The sequence below is a fragment of the Plectropomus leopardus genome, chromosome 19 (assembly GCF_026936395.1).
Source record: "Plectropomus leopardus strain MGB_pleo_1.0 chromosome 19, ASM2693639v1, whole genome shotgun sequence".
Taxonomy (NCBI): Eukaryota; Metazoa; Chordata; class Actinopteri; order Perciformes; family Serranidae; genus Plectropomus; species Plectropomus leopardus.
Window position 1 is genome coordinate 11,426,856 of NC_142194.1, and position 18,326 is coordinate 11,445,181.

At 40.2% G+C, this 18,326-nt stretch overlaps 1 protein-coding gene across 1 annotated transcript in view; it reads left to right on the forward strand.

The window, feature by feature from the left end:
* Nucleotides 1-595: 595 nt before the first annotated feature.
* LOC121959274 (testican-2) overlaps nt 596-18,326 on the forward strand; it is a 55,636-nt gene continuing 37,905 nt past the window's right edge. Inside the window, exon 1 of the mRNA XM_088069671.1 lies at nt 596-787. Coding sequence (XP_087925797.1) covers nt 611-787 — 177 coding nt within the window. The 5' untranslated portion in view covers nt 596-610. The remainder of the gene's footprint in view (nt 788-18,326) is intronic.

Genomic DNA, 18,326 nt, shown 5'->3' on the forward strand with positions numbered 1-18,326 from the left:
ACACACACACACACACACACACACACACACACAGAAAGGCATTTTCCTCTGCTGCAGAGCTGTGAGCACAGCCCTGGTCTACTGGAAATGGAGAAGCAGAGCTCAGTTTGGCCATAACAGCCTTACGGCACTAACTCAACAGCAATTTCCCACATTTCCTCCAACTTGATATTTTAACTGAGTCACTCTTTTCACTGTTTTACAGAGCTCAACTCCTTATTGGCACAGACTGGCCTCTTTCCAACAAATATAATAAATAAAAAGTGTCATTGATCTCCAGCACAGCAATAAACATCTGTTCCACTTGTGTGATTCATTTGTTTCTGAGCTTACAAACAGAAAAAAAGGATAGTGAAGTAATGAAACCGAGTAAGCAGAAATAAATGATTAGTGCAGGATCTAATCTCTGCCTCAACTCTTCCCCTCTCTTCCTCTCTCTCTTTCTCTCCCCCTCTCTCTCTCTCTCTCTTATTTCCATTCAGTCTGTTGAAGCAGCAGCAGCAGCAGCAGCAGCAGCAGTCTTGTATGTGGATCACTGGTCAGAGGAAAGCAGCAGCAGCAGCAACAGCAGCAGGAGGAGATACATCCCAGACCAAACTGCCTGAGCAACATGGTCGTTTTAAGAGTCGTCGCTTGCCTGTGCCTGCTGGTAGGCTTCTCGCTCCAGGTGGACGTGAAAAGTGGGAAAGAGCCTGGAAAAGCCGGGAATTTCATGGAAGATGAGCAATGGCTATCAACCATCTCCCAGTACAGTCGGAAGATCAAACACTGGAATCGCTTCAGAGACGTGAGTAGAGTATTTAGTGTAATTATACACGCGTGTTTGTCGTGTCCTATCTGAGCCGCGCTGCTGCTTGAGATGCTGTCTGTGGAGGTTTTCTCAGGTGATTTTGCGCACAGTTGACTGTGTCGCTCTGAAGTGCAAATACGCGCAATATCTGCAGTTTTGGGGGTACGGAAATACTTCAAAAGATTATCGCACACGATAGTGTGTTTAAATATTGCAGCTGAGAATAAGCGCGTGCTCGTGCCTCGCGAAATGGTTAATAAATTCATATTTTCTCATGTTTTATTCGACTGTAACCCTTGGAAACCTGAGCAAATTGGCGTGATTTTTTTTTTTTTTTTGCAAAAATATGGGGAGAAGGTAATGAGCAACTTAAGACGACATGGCCAGAAATTAGTAAAAAGTCACAAAAAAATAAGCTAAAACAAACAAACAAGAAATTACCACACACACACACACACACACACACACACACACACATATATATATATATATATATATATAATATTCCTGTAACACGATTTAAAATATATAATTATGAATATACTGTAGTGTTCTGGACATTGTTTCCTAGTTTTTTTTTTATTTACCCCTTTTAAAAAATATTTTCAGTTCTATTTCTGATCACCTTTTAATAATTTAATGTCATTTGTGCGACATTTCATGCCAAGTTGCTCACTGCCTCTCCCCCATGTTTCAAAGGGAATCAAACTAATTTGCTTAGGTTTTAAAGAGTTAAACTGCCTGACATGTCAAACGGGCTACTATTTAATAATGCATTTTTATGGTAAAATTGCTGCTTTTATTTATAGACCTCCTTATACCAGAGTGAATAAAATATAACTCAAAGGAAATCTATGACATTAGTCTGAAAACCATTTTGAAAGCTCCCTCTGGGTAGCTGTGATATATTCTGAACTGTGTCTGTATTTACTGATCAATATACTCATTGATCTGCCATATTGCACATAAAATGTAGGGCTCACGGTCATAGGAGGCTTCAGACTGAAAAGCCACACAGCAAGACATCAGTTGTGTATATTCCCTAAATAGCAATATCAAGTGTAAGGGAACAAACATTTCTGCCTCCCATGTGGATCTGTTTGTTGTCCAGACTTCACTCTGGACTGTAAAGGGAGAGTGTTTATTCTGTTTAGTTATGACACTAGTGATGAAAAGTAAAGTAAATGATCAAATAACAAAACATGTGATTCTCCTATTAGCCTGAATTTATTAGAGATGATGCAACTAGTCATCTGGTTAATCATTTCCTGCTAATTGTCATATGCTAGTCAAGGGAATTTAACCATTTATTAAAGGGGCCGCTTGCCCCAAAATCAAAAACATATTTTTTTTTCTCTTAACTGTTGTGCTATTTATCAATCTAGATTGTTCTGATGTAAGTTGCCAAGTGTTGAAGTTATCTGCCTTAGAGATGTCTGCCTCGATGATATATAATAGAATTAGATGGCACTCTGCTTTTGGTGCTCAAAGCACCAAAAAAATACATTTGAAAAACTCATAATCATGATCATATTATTCAAGATAATCCACACACCTTGTTGTGAGCAGTTTCATGAAGGAACTATTTTCTTTAGACCGAACTACACCCTCAAACCGAATCACAGTGCAGAAGGAGGCTAGCGTCTGTTCCAGCACATTCTCACTCCAAATTTGTCTAATATCGACGCTAGAGCGCCAAACTATGGCGCTCTAGGTACCCCTCCAGCATCAGTTTTGGATGCTCAGTTATCGGATGTCAGTGTTACATGCATTGTGTCTTTTCAAAGAAAACCTTCCATTTTCACAGGAAATGTACAAAATCTGCTTCTAAATGCATACAGTTTGCTTTCAAAATAAACCTTAACGGTTGAACACTTTATTTTTAGGTTTACTTCCTTAAATTTAGACAACACATATTTGATGTTAGGTGTAGAAAAAAGCATTATTCTTTGTCCTAAAACAGCTACGTTTGTTAGTCACATAATGCAACATCAGGTGGTATACATCATATACATCATATGACATATGTCACTAGCGTAGCATGCTACACATACAAGCATGCTACATCGTTATTAAAATAATGCACTTTACTTTTGGTTTTACATTGGAAATGAACAGAGATCTCCTGGGGGAAAGTTTGTAGTTTTTTTGACCCATCCACTTACCCTCCTGCCTGCCTTAGGCGAACTTTATTGCTTGTTATAGTACAGCAGTTGCTCGAGCTTGATGCATCTCATACTGCAGCTAAGGCCTGTGTCTGTGCTCAGCAGATGCACTTTTCCTTCTGCGTGCTGATATCGTTTGGGGGGATAGTTTGGTAAAAAGAGGTGAGCTCTTACATGAAACTGCTGTTGACAAGGTCTGTGGATTATCTTGAGTAACCAGGTCATGATTTCAGGGAAGAGACATGGCTGTTGAGGCTTTTTTATGTACTTGTATGGGGCTTTTAGCACCACAAGCTGAGTGCCATCTACTTCCATTATTCTAAAAAGATGGCAGACATTGTGATGGCCAATATCTCCAACACTCTGCAACTCACACCAAAAAAATCTAGATGAATAAAAAGGTGGTAAGCTGTCCCTTTAAGGTCAGTATTCATGCTGATACTGAGGTCATGTATTGGATTGGTGCATTTCTGATAACAAAATCTACCGGTGCACACAATTCTTTTACCTAGTGGTGTATGCTGCCATATTCCAGTGTAGTCCAGAAGTTATTATTTTTTCTGCTCATTGCCTAAATTATCAAGGCATGCATACTGTACTGCATTCTAATATTTTGCCAACCCTCATTAATTCAAATGGGGTGCCACATGCTATGTCATCCAGCCTCGCCGTTCTCTCCTGTTAGCATCCAAAACACAACCTACAGGAGATATGTAAGAGATGTGGAGATAGTGAGCATGCAGAGGGCTCAGGAGGTTATGGTATTGGTTGTGTGACACCTCCCCAGTACCAAAAGACAGAGCACGTGGCATGAATCTGGATGTGAGGGCTCTCAGAGGAGTCGGTTAGCAACTGCTCTGATCCAAGCCTCTACCTTGACAACCAGACAGACTGTTTGATCTCATTGCTGAGAAATATCACCTCTGACAGATAGTCTTATCAATGGTGGCCAGACTTTGGCTTCATTACCTTTGACCGTGCTTTGCGGCACGCAAGAATCTGCCCAACTACTCTGGAACCCCGAGGGCACCGGGAGCTTGTTGGAGAATTTGTAATTAAATTGCAAATTTGTGTTGTCATGCAAATTTTTATAATATCTTGGCTGGTTTTTGGAATGGTTTGCCTAACCTGCATAATCTCTGCTCAGCTGATTGGTGAACAGGGATGGATGGTGGACTTTTGGTGGCATATTTGGAGCATGTGCACTAACCTGAGAAGACTTGTTTTGTATATAGTTTTGTATTAGATGCATTGAATTAAGTCACATCTTGATTCTGAATTTGACACATGCAAAGTGACTTGCAATTTACAACCCCCTAACAAAGGCACTGCATGATACAGCACGGTGACATGTTGTTAATGTTGGTGTGAAAAGTGATGGTGACTGTAGCGGCCCACAGTTTAACTGATCTCAGAAAGTATACGGCAGAATTATTTTCTATTTTCTATTTTTATATTTGACAAAAGCAACACATCCTCTCATTTTAGTAGCGTTAGATTCTCTGCTTGATAGTTTACTAAACAGATTAACTGAAGTTCAGTGGCTTCTTCTTGATAATGGTTTGGATCATACTTTATTTGTGCATTGTTTTCGACAAAAGGTGCCTGTCGAATGGAAAAATGTCAGTGGAAAAATTAGATTCCATGATTAACAAACTGATCAGTCAGTTGACTCATTGATTAATCAACTCATCATTTACAGATAGTGCCTATCGAAGGTATTCAACCAACTCTTTCTTGTTTCCTTGTTTTACAACTTTAAATCCCAGTGGATTAATTAATCTTTGCTGCAACTGGTCATTAGAGAAAGTCTCTTAAATGTCAATGTGAAAACAAATCTGCTCTTTAGTTTCATTAAAATTTAATTAATGTGCTAGCTGTGATTCCAATTTGTAAAACCATAAAAGATGAAAAAGTCACAGTGGGGGGGGGGATTGAAAGTTGAAAGTGGTTCAACAATGCTGTGAGATTGGTCGAAGTGGCAAGACGGTAAGATGTAATGCGCTTTTAACTTTTATGTAGGCTAATGAAATACTAAAGGCATTGTGTTTGTGTATTGCATTTTATTCTTTGTAGGCTAGCCAAATTTTATTACTGGGCTATCTTTATTTTTATGTCTAGAATTAGTTCAATATGCCAAAAGTTAGATTAGATATTAGATTTATACATTTCTAGTAGCTGTAAATTGAATATGGAGTAAGAACTAGCAGACAATTAGCTTAGCTGGGAAGCTAAGGTAACAGCTAACCTAGCCCTGTCTACAGTTAAAAAATAGGCTACAACCTATTAATACCTCTAAAGCTCACAAATGAGCACTTGTCTCATTTATTTAATTGGTACACAAACAGAAATGTATAAAAAGTTGTGGTTTAATGTGGCAAGTATAGTGCTAGCGGTCATGTTGTTGCTAAGCCAACCGCCTTCTGGCTATGCTAGCTTCATACTTTGGGTATAAACATGAGAGTGGTGCAGATTTTGGGGCTCGGTAATATAGTGATCAATATTCAGTGTTTCCCATTAATAACCAAGACTATGGCAGATGATCCAAAATTGAATGGATAAATCCCATAGGCCTTTTGATGAGGGAATCATGGGGACGTTAGCTTCCTGGTTGGCCTACAAAAACAAAAACCTTCCTGGGGCACTCTGTGGACTCCAAGAGAACTGGCACCAAACTCTGCCTCCTGACATGCTGACGTCATGACCTTCCCCTCTTTTATATTTCCCTTGATTTTAAGGGCTGCTTTAATGTTATGTAATTTTCTGAACTTACCAGACTGTTGTAGCTGTTCTATTATTTGGCCTTACCAGTCATTATATGCACGTTACTGATGATATATGAAAAAATCTCATTGTTTAAATATTTTAGGAACGCACCAATAGTCAATCCTACAATATTATCTCAATATTGACTTTGAGATATTTGGTCAAAGGTAGTGTGATATTGTTATTTTTCTCCATATAGGCCATCCCTTGTTTTGCCCTTGCTTATCCGCACCTCTCCATGTGAATCTCATCTCAAAATCACAGCATTGTTGAACCAGATAAGGAGCAGTGATTGTGTGGGGAGACTGACAGCCGAGCTGGCTTTGTTCTGCTCAGATAGGACTATTTTCTGCTGCACCGGGCAGTGAGATACACCATGTGAAATGTGAAGGGGCTTTATTTGTTTACTAGCTGTCTTGGCAAACAGGTGGTGTGAAAACAGCAAGCAGGAATATTCGTACTGCATCTAAAAAAAATCACTATGTGGGCTTTCTTAAAGCAGTGACAGCGGTTTGATTGATCTGACTGGTGTTTAAATTGGACGAGTGTACATATGATTATCCAGCGTGGAGACATAATGAGGAAACGCTGAAAGGAAGAACAATAAGACCAACAGCTGCAGAGGCAGGAGGTGTCGGGATAATCCACAGCAGGTTACAGGGTGTTATACAAGCACCATTATGACTGGCATCAGTGTTGAAGCTGTAATCGCTGCACACTGAAAATTTTAAGACATCAAATCTGCCGATGTAAATTCTCCCGCATTCATGTATCTTTGCACAGAATTCACCCACACGAAGCAGGCCAACAGGTTACAAACATCCACAAATTAAGCTCGGTAATTAGCTGATTGCGTCTTCCCGAATCAGCTCATCAGTTAAAATGCTTCTTTGACTGCTCGATGTATTTTTTTTTCGTCCCAACACGAGTTCCACTTTGCATTCTGGTGCGTTCGGGTGGATCTGCTCAGCGGGAGCTCTCATGAACAATACTGTGCTGTTCATTCATGGCCAGATTCACCCATCTCCCTGAGCAATGCAAAGAGGGGACTCATTAAGGAGCTGTGCAGCCTTTAAGCCAACCACAGAGGGCTGTTTAAGGTTTGCACCTGCTCAACTGCCTGCTCCATCTTTAATGAGGGAAAATTGCTACATCTTTCTCAGGTAAATGGCTCCTCAGCTCCTTTGATTGTTAAGATTAACACAGAGCGAAGCCAAAACACGAGTGATCATTAGCCTTATTGTTGCCTCAGAATTAATTTGATAAATACAATAATTAGATTAAAATGAGTGGTTCCCTAAATTTTACCCAAACCTCTCATTGTGCTTAAATCTACATCCTCAATAATCACGAGGAAAGAGAAAATAACAAATATTTTATTTACTATGCATGTAAAAGCTTATGGGGTGTAAATTATTATTTTCTATTGATTGTTGTTATTAAGTAAAAAAGGCTAGATGAACCCTAGAAGCCATGCTAGCGGCTCTGTGAGGGTACACTTACACATAACAATGCTGACATGCTGATGTTGAGCAGATATAATGTTTGTCTCCTGGGCAGAAAAATGAAGCTTTAGCTAAATGCCAAAAACTGCAGTTCCTTAAATGGCCACTTGAGGTTCCATCTTCTTGTCTAAATATGATCACTTCTGGCTCCAAAAATCCAAGATGGCGACAGTCTTAATGCCAAACTTGAGGCTTCAAAACCAGGCCCCCATGAAGTTTGTTGGGCTTTGAAGCCAGATTTTGTTGTGTCCAACAGTGGACTTACAGCTTCTGTACCTGTCACTTGATGCCATTGGGCCCAAGAATACTCTTCTCATTGTTATGAATGATCATACAGGTAATTTTATAAGAGGTAGTTAAATGATTCTGGCTTTTTGAGCCACTTTAATAGAAATGAAAGGGGTCCCCTCTCCAACGCTGTGCCCAGGTTTCTTTATACATCCATGATAAAAACAGGAGTCTTCAAAGCAATGTGTGATGTCACGGTAGCTACGTCCATTATTTTTGTAGAGTGCAAGTGTTTGCTAAAGTCACCATCTTAGTTTAGCACGTAAGCATGCTGGATAAAATTCGCTATTCAGCAGTAAACGCAAAGTACAGCTGAGGCTGATGGAAATATCTTGATTATGGTGCTAGGTAAAAAGTTAAGAGATCATCAGGAATTATTAAAATTCTTCTGGGGATATGAATGCCCAAGTTTTACGACGATCCATTCAATCATTGGCAAGACATTTGCCATTATGAGCATGTTAGTCTGCTAACGTTAGCATTTAGCTCAAAGCATTGCTATGAAACAGCTTCACGTGCTGGTAGTAAGGCTAAAGACGCTTAGGTTTGTTTCAGTTGTATAATATTAAAAAATAGTGTTCAAAAGCGACTAATGGCTCATGAATGCTCAACATTAGATACGTATTCAGACATGGATGGAGCCTCCTGTCCATACTCTGCATTCATTTCTTTCATATTTTTGCACTTTTCTGAAGGATTATGGATGCGGATGAAACGGAGCAGTACCACCGGAGGTCATGGGAGCAGTGTAATGTAGTTCAATCGAGATATGATTGTAGGAGATGAAAAAAACATTTTAAAAAAATGGCACAATACAACGAATTTGTAATATAGTGGAAATAATTTTCTGTCCCCATGTTACAATGTATATAATGGCATCATAGACCACCGCCATCTACAACGTTGCCCCAGTTAAAAGGTACATTATTTGACCTTCTCCACTATTGCCATGTGTGTTGTGTAAAACTTTTGACTCTGCCATAGTGCCATCACCTGGCTCTGTCTATGCCAACTTAAGGATGCATAGAAGTAGTGTGCAGTGTTTCCGTTTGATAGGGATGTATGTATTTTCGCATATAAAGTGAGTGTAAACGAGTCTTAAGATGACGCCTTTAAATTGCATATTTTATACAAAAAACAGTCCAAGATACTGCAGTAAAATACCAAATTTTACAATCATGTAAAACAGAACAAAAGCAGCAAATCCTCACCTTTACACTATTGGACTAAAATTCTTAGCTATCGGTTTTCTGTTGATTGAGTGAAAATTTTAGCATACTTCAGCCAATGTGAACGCTTCATACAGCAACACTATAGGACAGTAAGCAGCTAAGAAAAACAAACTAAGCTCTAATAAGCAACCTGATGCTTCATCCAACCATGACCATGACCACGACCATAGTCATTATTTATCCATGCTGCTGTGAATGAGATGATTGCAATGGTCACTGAGCCTACATCAGAACAACTGCCCTATAAGAGCGCTTAGGAAAATACAGCACCAGGGTTTGTTCTGTTTTTCTCCTGAACATGATTGTGTTGCATCCTAAGTGACACTGAGCTCCTTTACTTAGCTCAAAGACACGCCGCCAGCTGTGGGTTTTCTGCTCCTGTCATCAGCCTCAGCCATTTATTAGCCTCCCACAGGATTTATGCTCTGGCACTAACAGCCAGTGTAATTACGGATATGAAAAATTAGAAAAATTAGAGCAAGAGGACAGTATGCAATTGTAGAAAATATGATAATGAGCCCTATTTCCAATTAAAAGTGAATGGCGATGCGTGGGTTGAAAATGAAGATGGGAGAAACCATAACAGTTGAATGAGCTTATAGTTATCTGTATTTCCTCTGCTGTGCGATTCTGAAGATCAGCCTATCAAATCAGCTATCTGTGGAGATCTGCTCATTGCACACTAATGAGATAAAAATGGCAGAAGTGGTGGAAAAAGACACTTTTCTGTCCTCTTGTCATTACCATGCATGTCTTTTACTGGAGGTGAATGTTGGTTTTGGGGAGGGGGTGGGGTTGCTGCAAGAGTTTGGGCTGCTCAGATACGATTGGAAATGGGGAAGAAGGGAGATCCTGTTGGCTTCCCAACACAAGCGTGGGTGATTCCTAATTGACTGGAGAGGCTGTTTTGTGTTGTCGCTCCTGTGGAAAAGCTCTGCTTGCCGGAAAGCAGTTTATGCTTTGCAAAAACGCAAAGGAAACACTGTGAGAAGCTCAACGGCTGCCTTGAACAGCAGGAAAGCTTTTTCATAAGCATGTTCCACAGCCCACAGCTTGTCCAAATACATAAAATCCCTTTCCCTTTTCTATGGCTGAGCACGAGGAAGCTACTTGTTGTGATAGGGTAGGACGTGTAGATTAATGTGTTTCATAATGGAGCCTGGCTGCACCTACTATAAAAGTAGCAATGACAGCCTGAATTCCATCTTTTTTAGCCGTTAACTTCTCTGTGAGTTGCTGAAATGTCGGGCTGAATAATTAGCTGTTCCAAGGTTCTTCTGGCTCTATTGTTCATGTATTATTTATAGTGGCATCTGCCTGAGAGTTGTCTCTGTACTGGTGAAGCTCCTCTATGCCTTGCTGCAGGCAGAGCGATAAATGCTGCCACTCTGCTTCTGTGTCTGTCTCCATCCATGGCTGTAATTGTGGCACACCCATTGCTCAGTCATTGAGCCAGCTTTTTTTTTTAGCAAACTAATAGAACTTTAGTGGCCACTTTATTAGGTACTCCTGTAAAATGCGATGTAATCCAGTACAGCGGCGCAGCCATAAATTCTGCCTTTACAAAGCCAATAATGTTCAGTTTCGATTGGCACTGTCAGTCAACCTTTTATCAAGGTTGTAGTTTGCTGTGGTGTAAACTGGACTGCATTATATTGAAAGGAGTTGCTTATGTTTTATCAATAAAAATCAGTCCAGTACAACGCCGCTATTAACTATGCTCTCAGTAGTTAGTTTAGTATATAGCTGAGTAACAGAGAGAGTTAAATAGAAACTGGTCATCACATGGGCTGTAAAGGTAGAATATGGGGCAGAGCTGTTGTATTGGATTTCATTCTAATGTAAAAATGTACCTAATAAATTGGTAACTGGTTGCGAGGCTTTTTGTAAAAAAAACACACACAAAGTTTCTCTGCTGCTTCACATTACCTCTTGTACAATGAGGTGTTGATTTTTTTATCATTTTTAAACAGAATATACTTGTTTTTACACAGTTTTATGTAGTTCTTACCATTTTGAGGGCTGCGGTGCCCCTGTGTGTAAAAATAATAGACCATAGGCAAGTGCAACTTTTGTGGTTAGTGTAGCAGCGTCAGCTGATCATAGACAGCCATTATTTTAGTCAAATGCTAAAAGCATGCTAACATGCTCAAAAACCAATATTAACATGCTGATGTTTAGCATGTTCTTTGTTTTCCAAATTCACCATCTTAATTAGCATGCTAGCATTTGCTAATTAGCACTAAACAGAGTGTACAACTGAGGGAATACCAAAGTTTTATTATTTATTTTGGGCAATCTCTCCAAAAGCCGTTGAAACATTTCACTTAAAAAACACAAAATTTCAACCTCATGGTGGCACTAGAAATAAAGTCAGGGGATCATCAAAGTTAGCAAACCTTATCCTCTGTGCACCATGAATTTCTGTACCAAATTTCGTGGCAATCCATAACCATAATCCATAAGTTGTTGAGACATGTGTTCCCTCTACCTTGGATGGTGGAGGCCGAACCTGGGAATGACGCTGACGTATTTCAGTACAACTAGTCAGAAAACCAAGACAATATCTTCTGGCCAGGTTAGTCATTATTGGCCATTGTTTGCAATACCAGCTGATGACAATGCATCGCACAATGTTTTGCTCATACAAACATTGTGAAAACTTGCCCATGTATAAAAGCTGGACAGTACGGTATAGTTTAATGTAACACAAAGATGACAGAAGTGATAATAAATAGTATATTACAACAGCTTTCCCAAATGTTGATGCCATCTTGTAGCTTGAGGTCAGAGTTGTTTGTGTTCTTCCGACCGAGTCTGAGTTGGAAATCTGTCCCAGTTGAATTTCAGACAGGTAAGTACGATATTTAGACCTCCAGTTCACATGGAACGCACCAATATTTCAGTCAGGACGAAAGTGGTGCACCAACCAACTGACCAACCACCATTATCATTACCACCTGAAAATTCATCTGCCCCTCGACAATGACATCCCTATCTGTTTATCTGCAATGACCTTTATTGTTATCGCTCTCAGACACGAGGCAGAAACCTCAGTTTACCCTTCACTGGGTAAACACTTTGAAACAGGCTTCACCTGCTGAAATCCCTCTCTGTTATTTGAGTGGAAATTACTAAACCTGAAGAAAAAAAAAACTGCAAACATAGCTGTGCATACATTATCCAGGTGAAAATATATTTAGGCTGCAGAAAAGTGCTCTCCTGAATATATTCAGGTCTGCCTCGGGTGTTTTTATGCGTTTCATAGTTGTGTGTTTGAGGCCACCATTATGAGTTGTCTTGCTGCACTGAAGGCATGGCCTGAGCAAACACAGCCATATCGCTTATGTTCAGTAACAATGAGTGTAATAATGTAGGGTGCTCAGGTTCAACCTGGCATTGATAGATTCTTCGCTTTAGGCCACAAATCACTCACTGTTAAAACAGCAGGGCAAGTGCTGTACAATTAGGCCAGGCAGCAACAAAAACTTCAAGGACATGCTCTTGCCTGGGGACAATCAGCCTCTTTTACTGTCTTCTGTATGTTTGATTTTAATACTGGGCGAGTTGGGTGCTTGTTCGTCTTTGGCTTAACTGTCCCAGAGCTGCATGTGAAGGAGCAGGGAGAGCTCCTCTCCGTATTAACTGACAGAGCAAGAGGGAGGTGTCAAGGACATGCTTGGAAGGGACTGATCCTGTCTGCGTTCAAGCTGTATTAGTATGTGTGGCATGTGGTGGATATATTTGTTTGTGTGTGTGTGGGAGAGAGACAGAGACTGTTAATTTGTCGAGTTGGCAGAGTAATGGATACGCGCTACAAAGTCATATTGAAATGACCTTAATCAAGCAAATCGTATAGCCGGGATAGGGCGCGGAGCTAAAGCACTAATAGCTTTTTTCTCAGTTGAAAGACCCCGACAGAATCTCATTTATGTGTGATGTAGTCCTTCCTAAAGCCATAACGTGACATCTCAATGTGGCTCCCTGTTTTACTGTAATATCCCGCTGCCACTGCGGGAGATTAGCATTATCAGCAGCCACAACAACCCAATTTGTTCTCACTGCCATGGCAGACGGGGGAAATTAAATGTAATCAGCCAGCTAGCATATTTAACTTAGCTACCCCTGTGAGCTGTCTCATGCGGATCCCTGCGGCATTTCATCCAGGATGGTTATCATCATTATCTTCTCTTAACCATACCGCTGGTCTCTAAACTCGTGTGTCTGACAGTTGTAAAAAGAGCTCCGCAGCTTCAATGGACTTGTCATTGGAGTCTAATTAATTTAAACAGCAGGCAAAGCTGTGGAATTTTTGGAAACAGCTAATACAAAAATGATCACAGGCACAGTTAGATGGTGGTAAAATGATATTGTAATCATAATTTTTTGGAGGGTTGTTGAACACACATGCTGACAGCACACTGCGGTACGCTCAAATGGTTACACAGCTGGTCAGTACGACAAAAATCTTTACATAGGTTGTAAAAATCCAGTGAAAAGGAAAAGACTGGCATTTTTTTCTCATTGTCAAAGAAATCCAAGAAAAAACGAAAACCGACAATTTGTCAGTCTGTCTCTTAATACTTACAGATTTACTTTTCTGTGGCACTCAGCCCCACTCACAATAATGTTAAGATATACATCTTAAAAAACAAGTCATTAATTATAGTTTTGTCATTTGAAAAAGCACTGTAATTTCCTACAAAAAAAAGCTGGGCACTAATTTAGAGCAAATGTAACTCAAACAGTAGTAAACAGCATTTCTTGGGGACTATTTCCAGTGGCGGAATAATATACATCAGGTGCACTACTGAGTATTTTATGTTAGCAAAAGAGTGTCTGTTAACCCTCCAACAAACCTTTTAATATAGAAATTTCTATAACACCATATAGAATTTAAAGAATAGCATACTTTGTTGCTGTATGTCAGCCAAGCTAAGAGTGACACCAAAACATGGAAAACATGATGTATTCATCTAGATGATAAAATAGTCTGCCTCATTTTGTGAACAGTTTCTCTTGGATCTATCACTGCTACTACGCTTACTGATAAAAAGTTATAACAATAAGGAAAATAGCAAGTGGGGTATTTACTGACATGTTATGTCGTAGAACAAAATATTGAAGTCTCTTCAGCTTGTGTTATCCACAGGCCTTATTTAAGGCTTCTAAGCAAAAAAACATTCAAAAAACCTATTGACCTTAAGACAAGGGAACTGAAGGTGCTAAATTAAAAGTTATTTTCAAGATTTAAAAGTCATTACAGGGGTTCTCTATCGCCACTAGGTAATATACAAAAACAAGCATACACATAAGTCAAACAAAGTGTGATAGCAGTCAAAATGATTTATTTAAAAGTGTTATTTTTCTTTTTATAGATCCAATGAGATTAATAAAAACAAGGAGATCTGAGACTGCTTCCAAAATGTCCGTTTAATCCCTGAAATTTTTTCAAATCAGTTGCAACTCTGTAATAACCAATTCATGAGGCGAGCTTGTATTTTAAGTAGTAAAACCTGCAAGGCTTGTTTTTCTCCAGGGAAGCAAAGTCAGTTTGTTAGAGTCTATTGGAGTGGAATTTATTTTCTTAGTCTCCACTACGGTCCATATTGATTTAGGTTTCCTGCTTTAGATAAGGATGCCAACACCAAACAAGATTTAAGGTCATTCATCTATTTATGTATGCTGATAACTTTTTGTGTTTGCAGATCGATACTGATGAGTCTAGCTACTACAAAGTGAAAATAGCACTCTGGCATCAGGTATTTTTGTTCCTGCAGAGCCAAATGCTTCAGCTTGTCTTATTATGGGTTTTTTCTGCTAATATTGTATGCAGAAGCAGCATGGCTCAGCACAGTAAAGACGGGCCTGCATAAGCTGCAAGCTCCCAGGGGCATCTGTGTGGAGCTCAACCTGAAGGCTCGCCTCTTCTCTTTCAGCTTCTTTGTTTTGCAAATGGGGGGAGGGAGCGATAAGATGCTGCAGAGACTCAGCCGTTCCAGGGTTCTGCTTGGCTCAGCAGTGGGGTTCAACGGAATCCATTTTTCTGCATCCGCGCCGTCCTCCTCCTCTCCAATTACTGCATCTCTCAGAGCATGCAATGCCTCGATTCAACTGTGGAGTCGGCTACAGCAAAGTGAGCCCGGCCACTGTTTGATGTGTCACTTCATCAGTGATTTGGAGACCACGGCTAACGGGCTCCTGAGGATGGAAAAAGGTTCATTTCTGTGATGCAACTTCCTGAAATGTGGTCTTATTAGCCAAAGGCAGCAGCTCAAACGAAAAGCCTCTCATCAGGAGATTTTAATGTTTTCAGACTCTTGTTTCAGGTTGAAATGAGACACTTTTATGTTAACTTCACATTAAGCAGCCTGTGACTTTACAGAAAGTGTCATTGCCATTTAGTTAACCCTTTAAACCCTTGATCAACATCAGTTTTCATGCGTTTTGTTCAGATGCCTTTGACAAGAACTTAAACCTCTGAATTGTGAGCAGTTTTGGCTTACTTTCTTTCGAAGACCTGGGAAAAATGCACACTGTAGGTTGACATGAAATGTCCCGTACATTGCAAAAAAAAAAAAAAAAAGTAACAGGTGACAATAAAATGACCTAAAAAAATCAGATCATGAGAATCATTAAAAACTTGGGGAACAATATCACGAAAAATATGTTTATATTTGTCATCATTATATATTTTAAATTAGGTCACAGTGAAATGGATTTTATTATTTATTTGTATCTATAATTTTATTTTAGCACTTTTTTACGGTCATTTCCTGTTTTTTATTTATTTAAAACCCTTTTCAAAGGGTTAAATCATTTGCATTCTCAGGCTAGAGCCCCAGTCAGCCTGATTACTTTTGCATTTCAGCGTGGTGCAAAATGTCTCAGATGGATGCACGCTTGACAGTTGGCTACTTTGTGGCTCGGGAGGAGAGACATGCCCTTCAGTGTGCGAGGATGGCTGCAGAATGTGCTCCGTACTGTACTGCATTGCAGGCAGGCGTCTTACCTTGTGAAACAACATGTGTCCTTCGCCTGCAGGCCCCCAAGCACTCCCGCTCAGATGATCAATTTGATTCAGCTCTGTGTTGCTGGGCTGCGACTTAATCCCATAATGCTCCAGTGTTTTTTCGCAGTCGAGACACCCCCATTTTTCTCTGTGGGTTTCTTATTTTATCTTTAGAGTGTGATGAAAGATCTCACGCTTCTGTCACATACACGGCATGTAATCACCTTAAACAGTCCGTAATACAATCATTGATCATGTCTGCGTCTGTCAGAGCTAATATGGTGTCGAAATCTCCCCGTCACAGCTCAGTGAGAGCAAACTGAGGTCTTACAGGCGGAGGAACCACACAAGTTGGTGTGGGGAATCAGAGGAGATGTGGAAAATGTGTCCTTACAGCTGTTTCGCCTTGATTTCTGCCTCATGTTCAAGTGAAAACACAATGTTTTGCCAGTAGGTTCAGTCCGAAGACACACGGCGTCATTTTGGAACACTCTAATGCATTTCTAAGTGGTTCAATCTGTGGTGGGTCTGCACCATTAGTGTCTCTCCCATTTCTCCACCGTTTTCAAAGACGGCGGGGTACAAACAGAGCGAGACATTACCACCACCACTCAGGCCCCAGCGTGCTGAATTGGGGCGCCATAATGACACGGCAAAGGCGAGATGCACTCCTGCTGCTCCCTGGTAACTACAGAGACGCAGAGGGGGGAATGCAGATTCACGGCAGTCTCCGCCTGTGTGCCCTTTAGCAGCGATTTATAGTAGGCAGGGAGACGTAGCTAATTCGGCTACATTAATCAGGCAAACCACATTACTGTGCAAATGACCGGCTCGGGGAATGATGAGCTGACAATGTCCTGCCAGTCAGAGAGGCAGACACACCTCAGTGATCTGATAGGATGACACAGCCCGGGCCCAGAGCGGAGCAATCAGCTGAGGGAAGCCTCTCGCAGGTTTCCGTTCATTACAGACCTGACCCGGATCACCAGTCCATCCATCAGCCTGTGTTTATCCAGTCGCTGCCCGCGTAAATGACTTCATGAGGCAGGATAAATGACAACTGGAGGAAATGCAAATGTTCAGGTCGTCTTTTAACCTCTAACTCATATCCTGCTGCTTAAGTGATGTCTTTACTGCAAACATCATCCTCAGAATGTCAATAAGGAATATTGCGGAGGATAAGGGATGTAGTTAAAACCTTGAGAGAGCCGGATTTCATCTGTAAAGGAGAGCTTCTGAACTGAAACCTTGGGTATGTGTTGGGGTAGATTTCAGAAATATGTGCAGCTGTGGCTCAGGAAATAGAGTGGCCGTCCACTTATCAGAGGGTCAGTAGTTCGACCCTGACCACTGCAGTAGACGTATCGAAGTGTCCTTGGGGAAGACACTGAGCCCCAAATTGGTCACGATGGTTGTGAATGGTTATTGCCTCTGATGACCAGATGGCACCTTGTACGGTTGCCTCTGCCACCAGTGTATGATTGTGTGTCTGTGTGGGTGGATGGTGCTTATGTTGTAAAGTGGTTGCAGTCTATTTACCATAGGTTTATATATATACCCCTTTTCCACCAAAATTAGAGCATGTGTGCCAGTTTTTTTAGACAGGGAAAACTATTAAAAATGTACTATACCTTTTCCATAGCCGGTAGACCAGATCTGGTTCTGCAGCAGACAGATATGCCTTTGTATTTTTAATTTTTTTTTTCCGGTGTGTCTTGACATTAGTGTCTTTTGTCCAGTGGGAAAAGGGCTCTGTAGATACTAACTGACTAGTGGCAGCCATGATTTCTAGAGAATATGCCCTGCAAGATCACATGGAGTTGGTATTTGCACTTGTCATTTAAATTTGGTTGTGCTGGTTTGAGAGTTAAGGCAGTTTATGTCAAATAGTATAGTATAGTCAATATGTCATAAAAGTATTTTTTTTCTTAATCTATCTTGGGTTACTCTTTTGTTTTATTGGGCTCATCCAAATATGTTAATGTATATAAAAAGTTAAGTAAGAACTGGTTTTCTGTTCAATTCTGTGACCTAACTTTCCATCAAATATTGCTGAAATCTGTCTACATATTAAGGATCTAGCAGTGTTGCGATATACCTCACTTTATTCATAATAACTGATATTTATAAAATGAAATATTGACATCATGTTAATAATTTGCATATATCATGTAAATAATCCAGCACCTCTTTAGAATCATTTATGTTTCTTTCCCTTCTCACATTGTCTCCCTCTTCCTTCCCTACATTCATATCTTTAGTGTAAAAAAAAGAAACAAAAACATAGTGCGAACAAGATGAATTTCACTGAGAGCGTTATCAGTTTTAGCATTTAAAAAAATTCTATAGAAGTTACGATAATATTATTGTGAACTCTTTTGGATACAGTATTGGTGCAGTAAAGATCTGATGCCAGCTCTATTGGAAAATGTGTTTATTTACTTTCTTGCCAAGAGTTAAATGAGAAAATTGATACAACCGCCATGAAGCTGCAGCCAGCAGTTGGTTGTCATGACTTAGTTTAAAGGCTACTGTAACCAGGCTCTATCCAAAATCCCCCCTATCAGC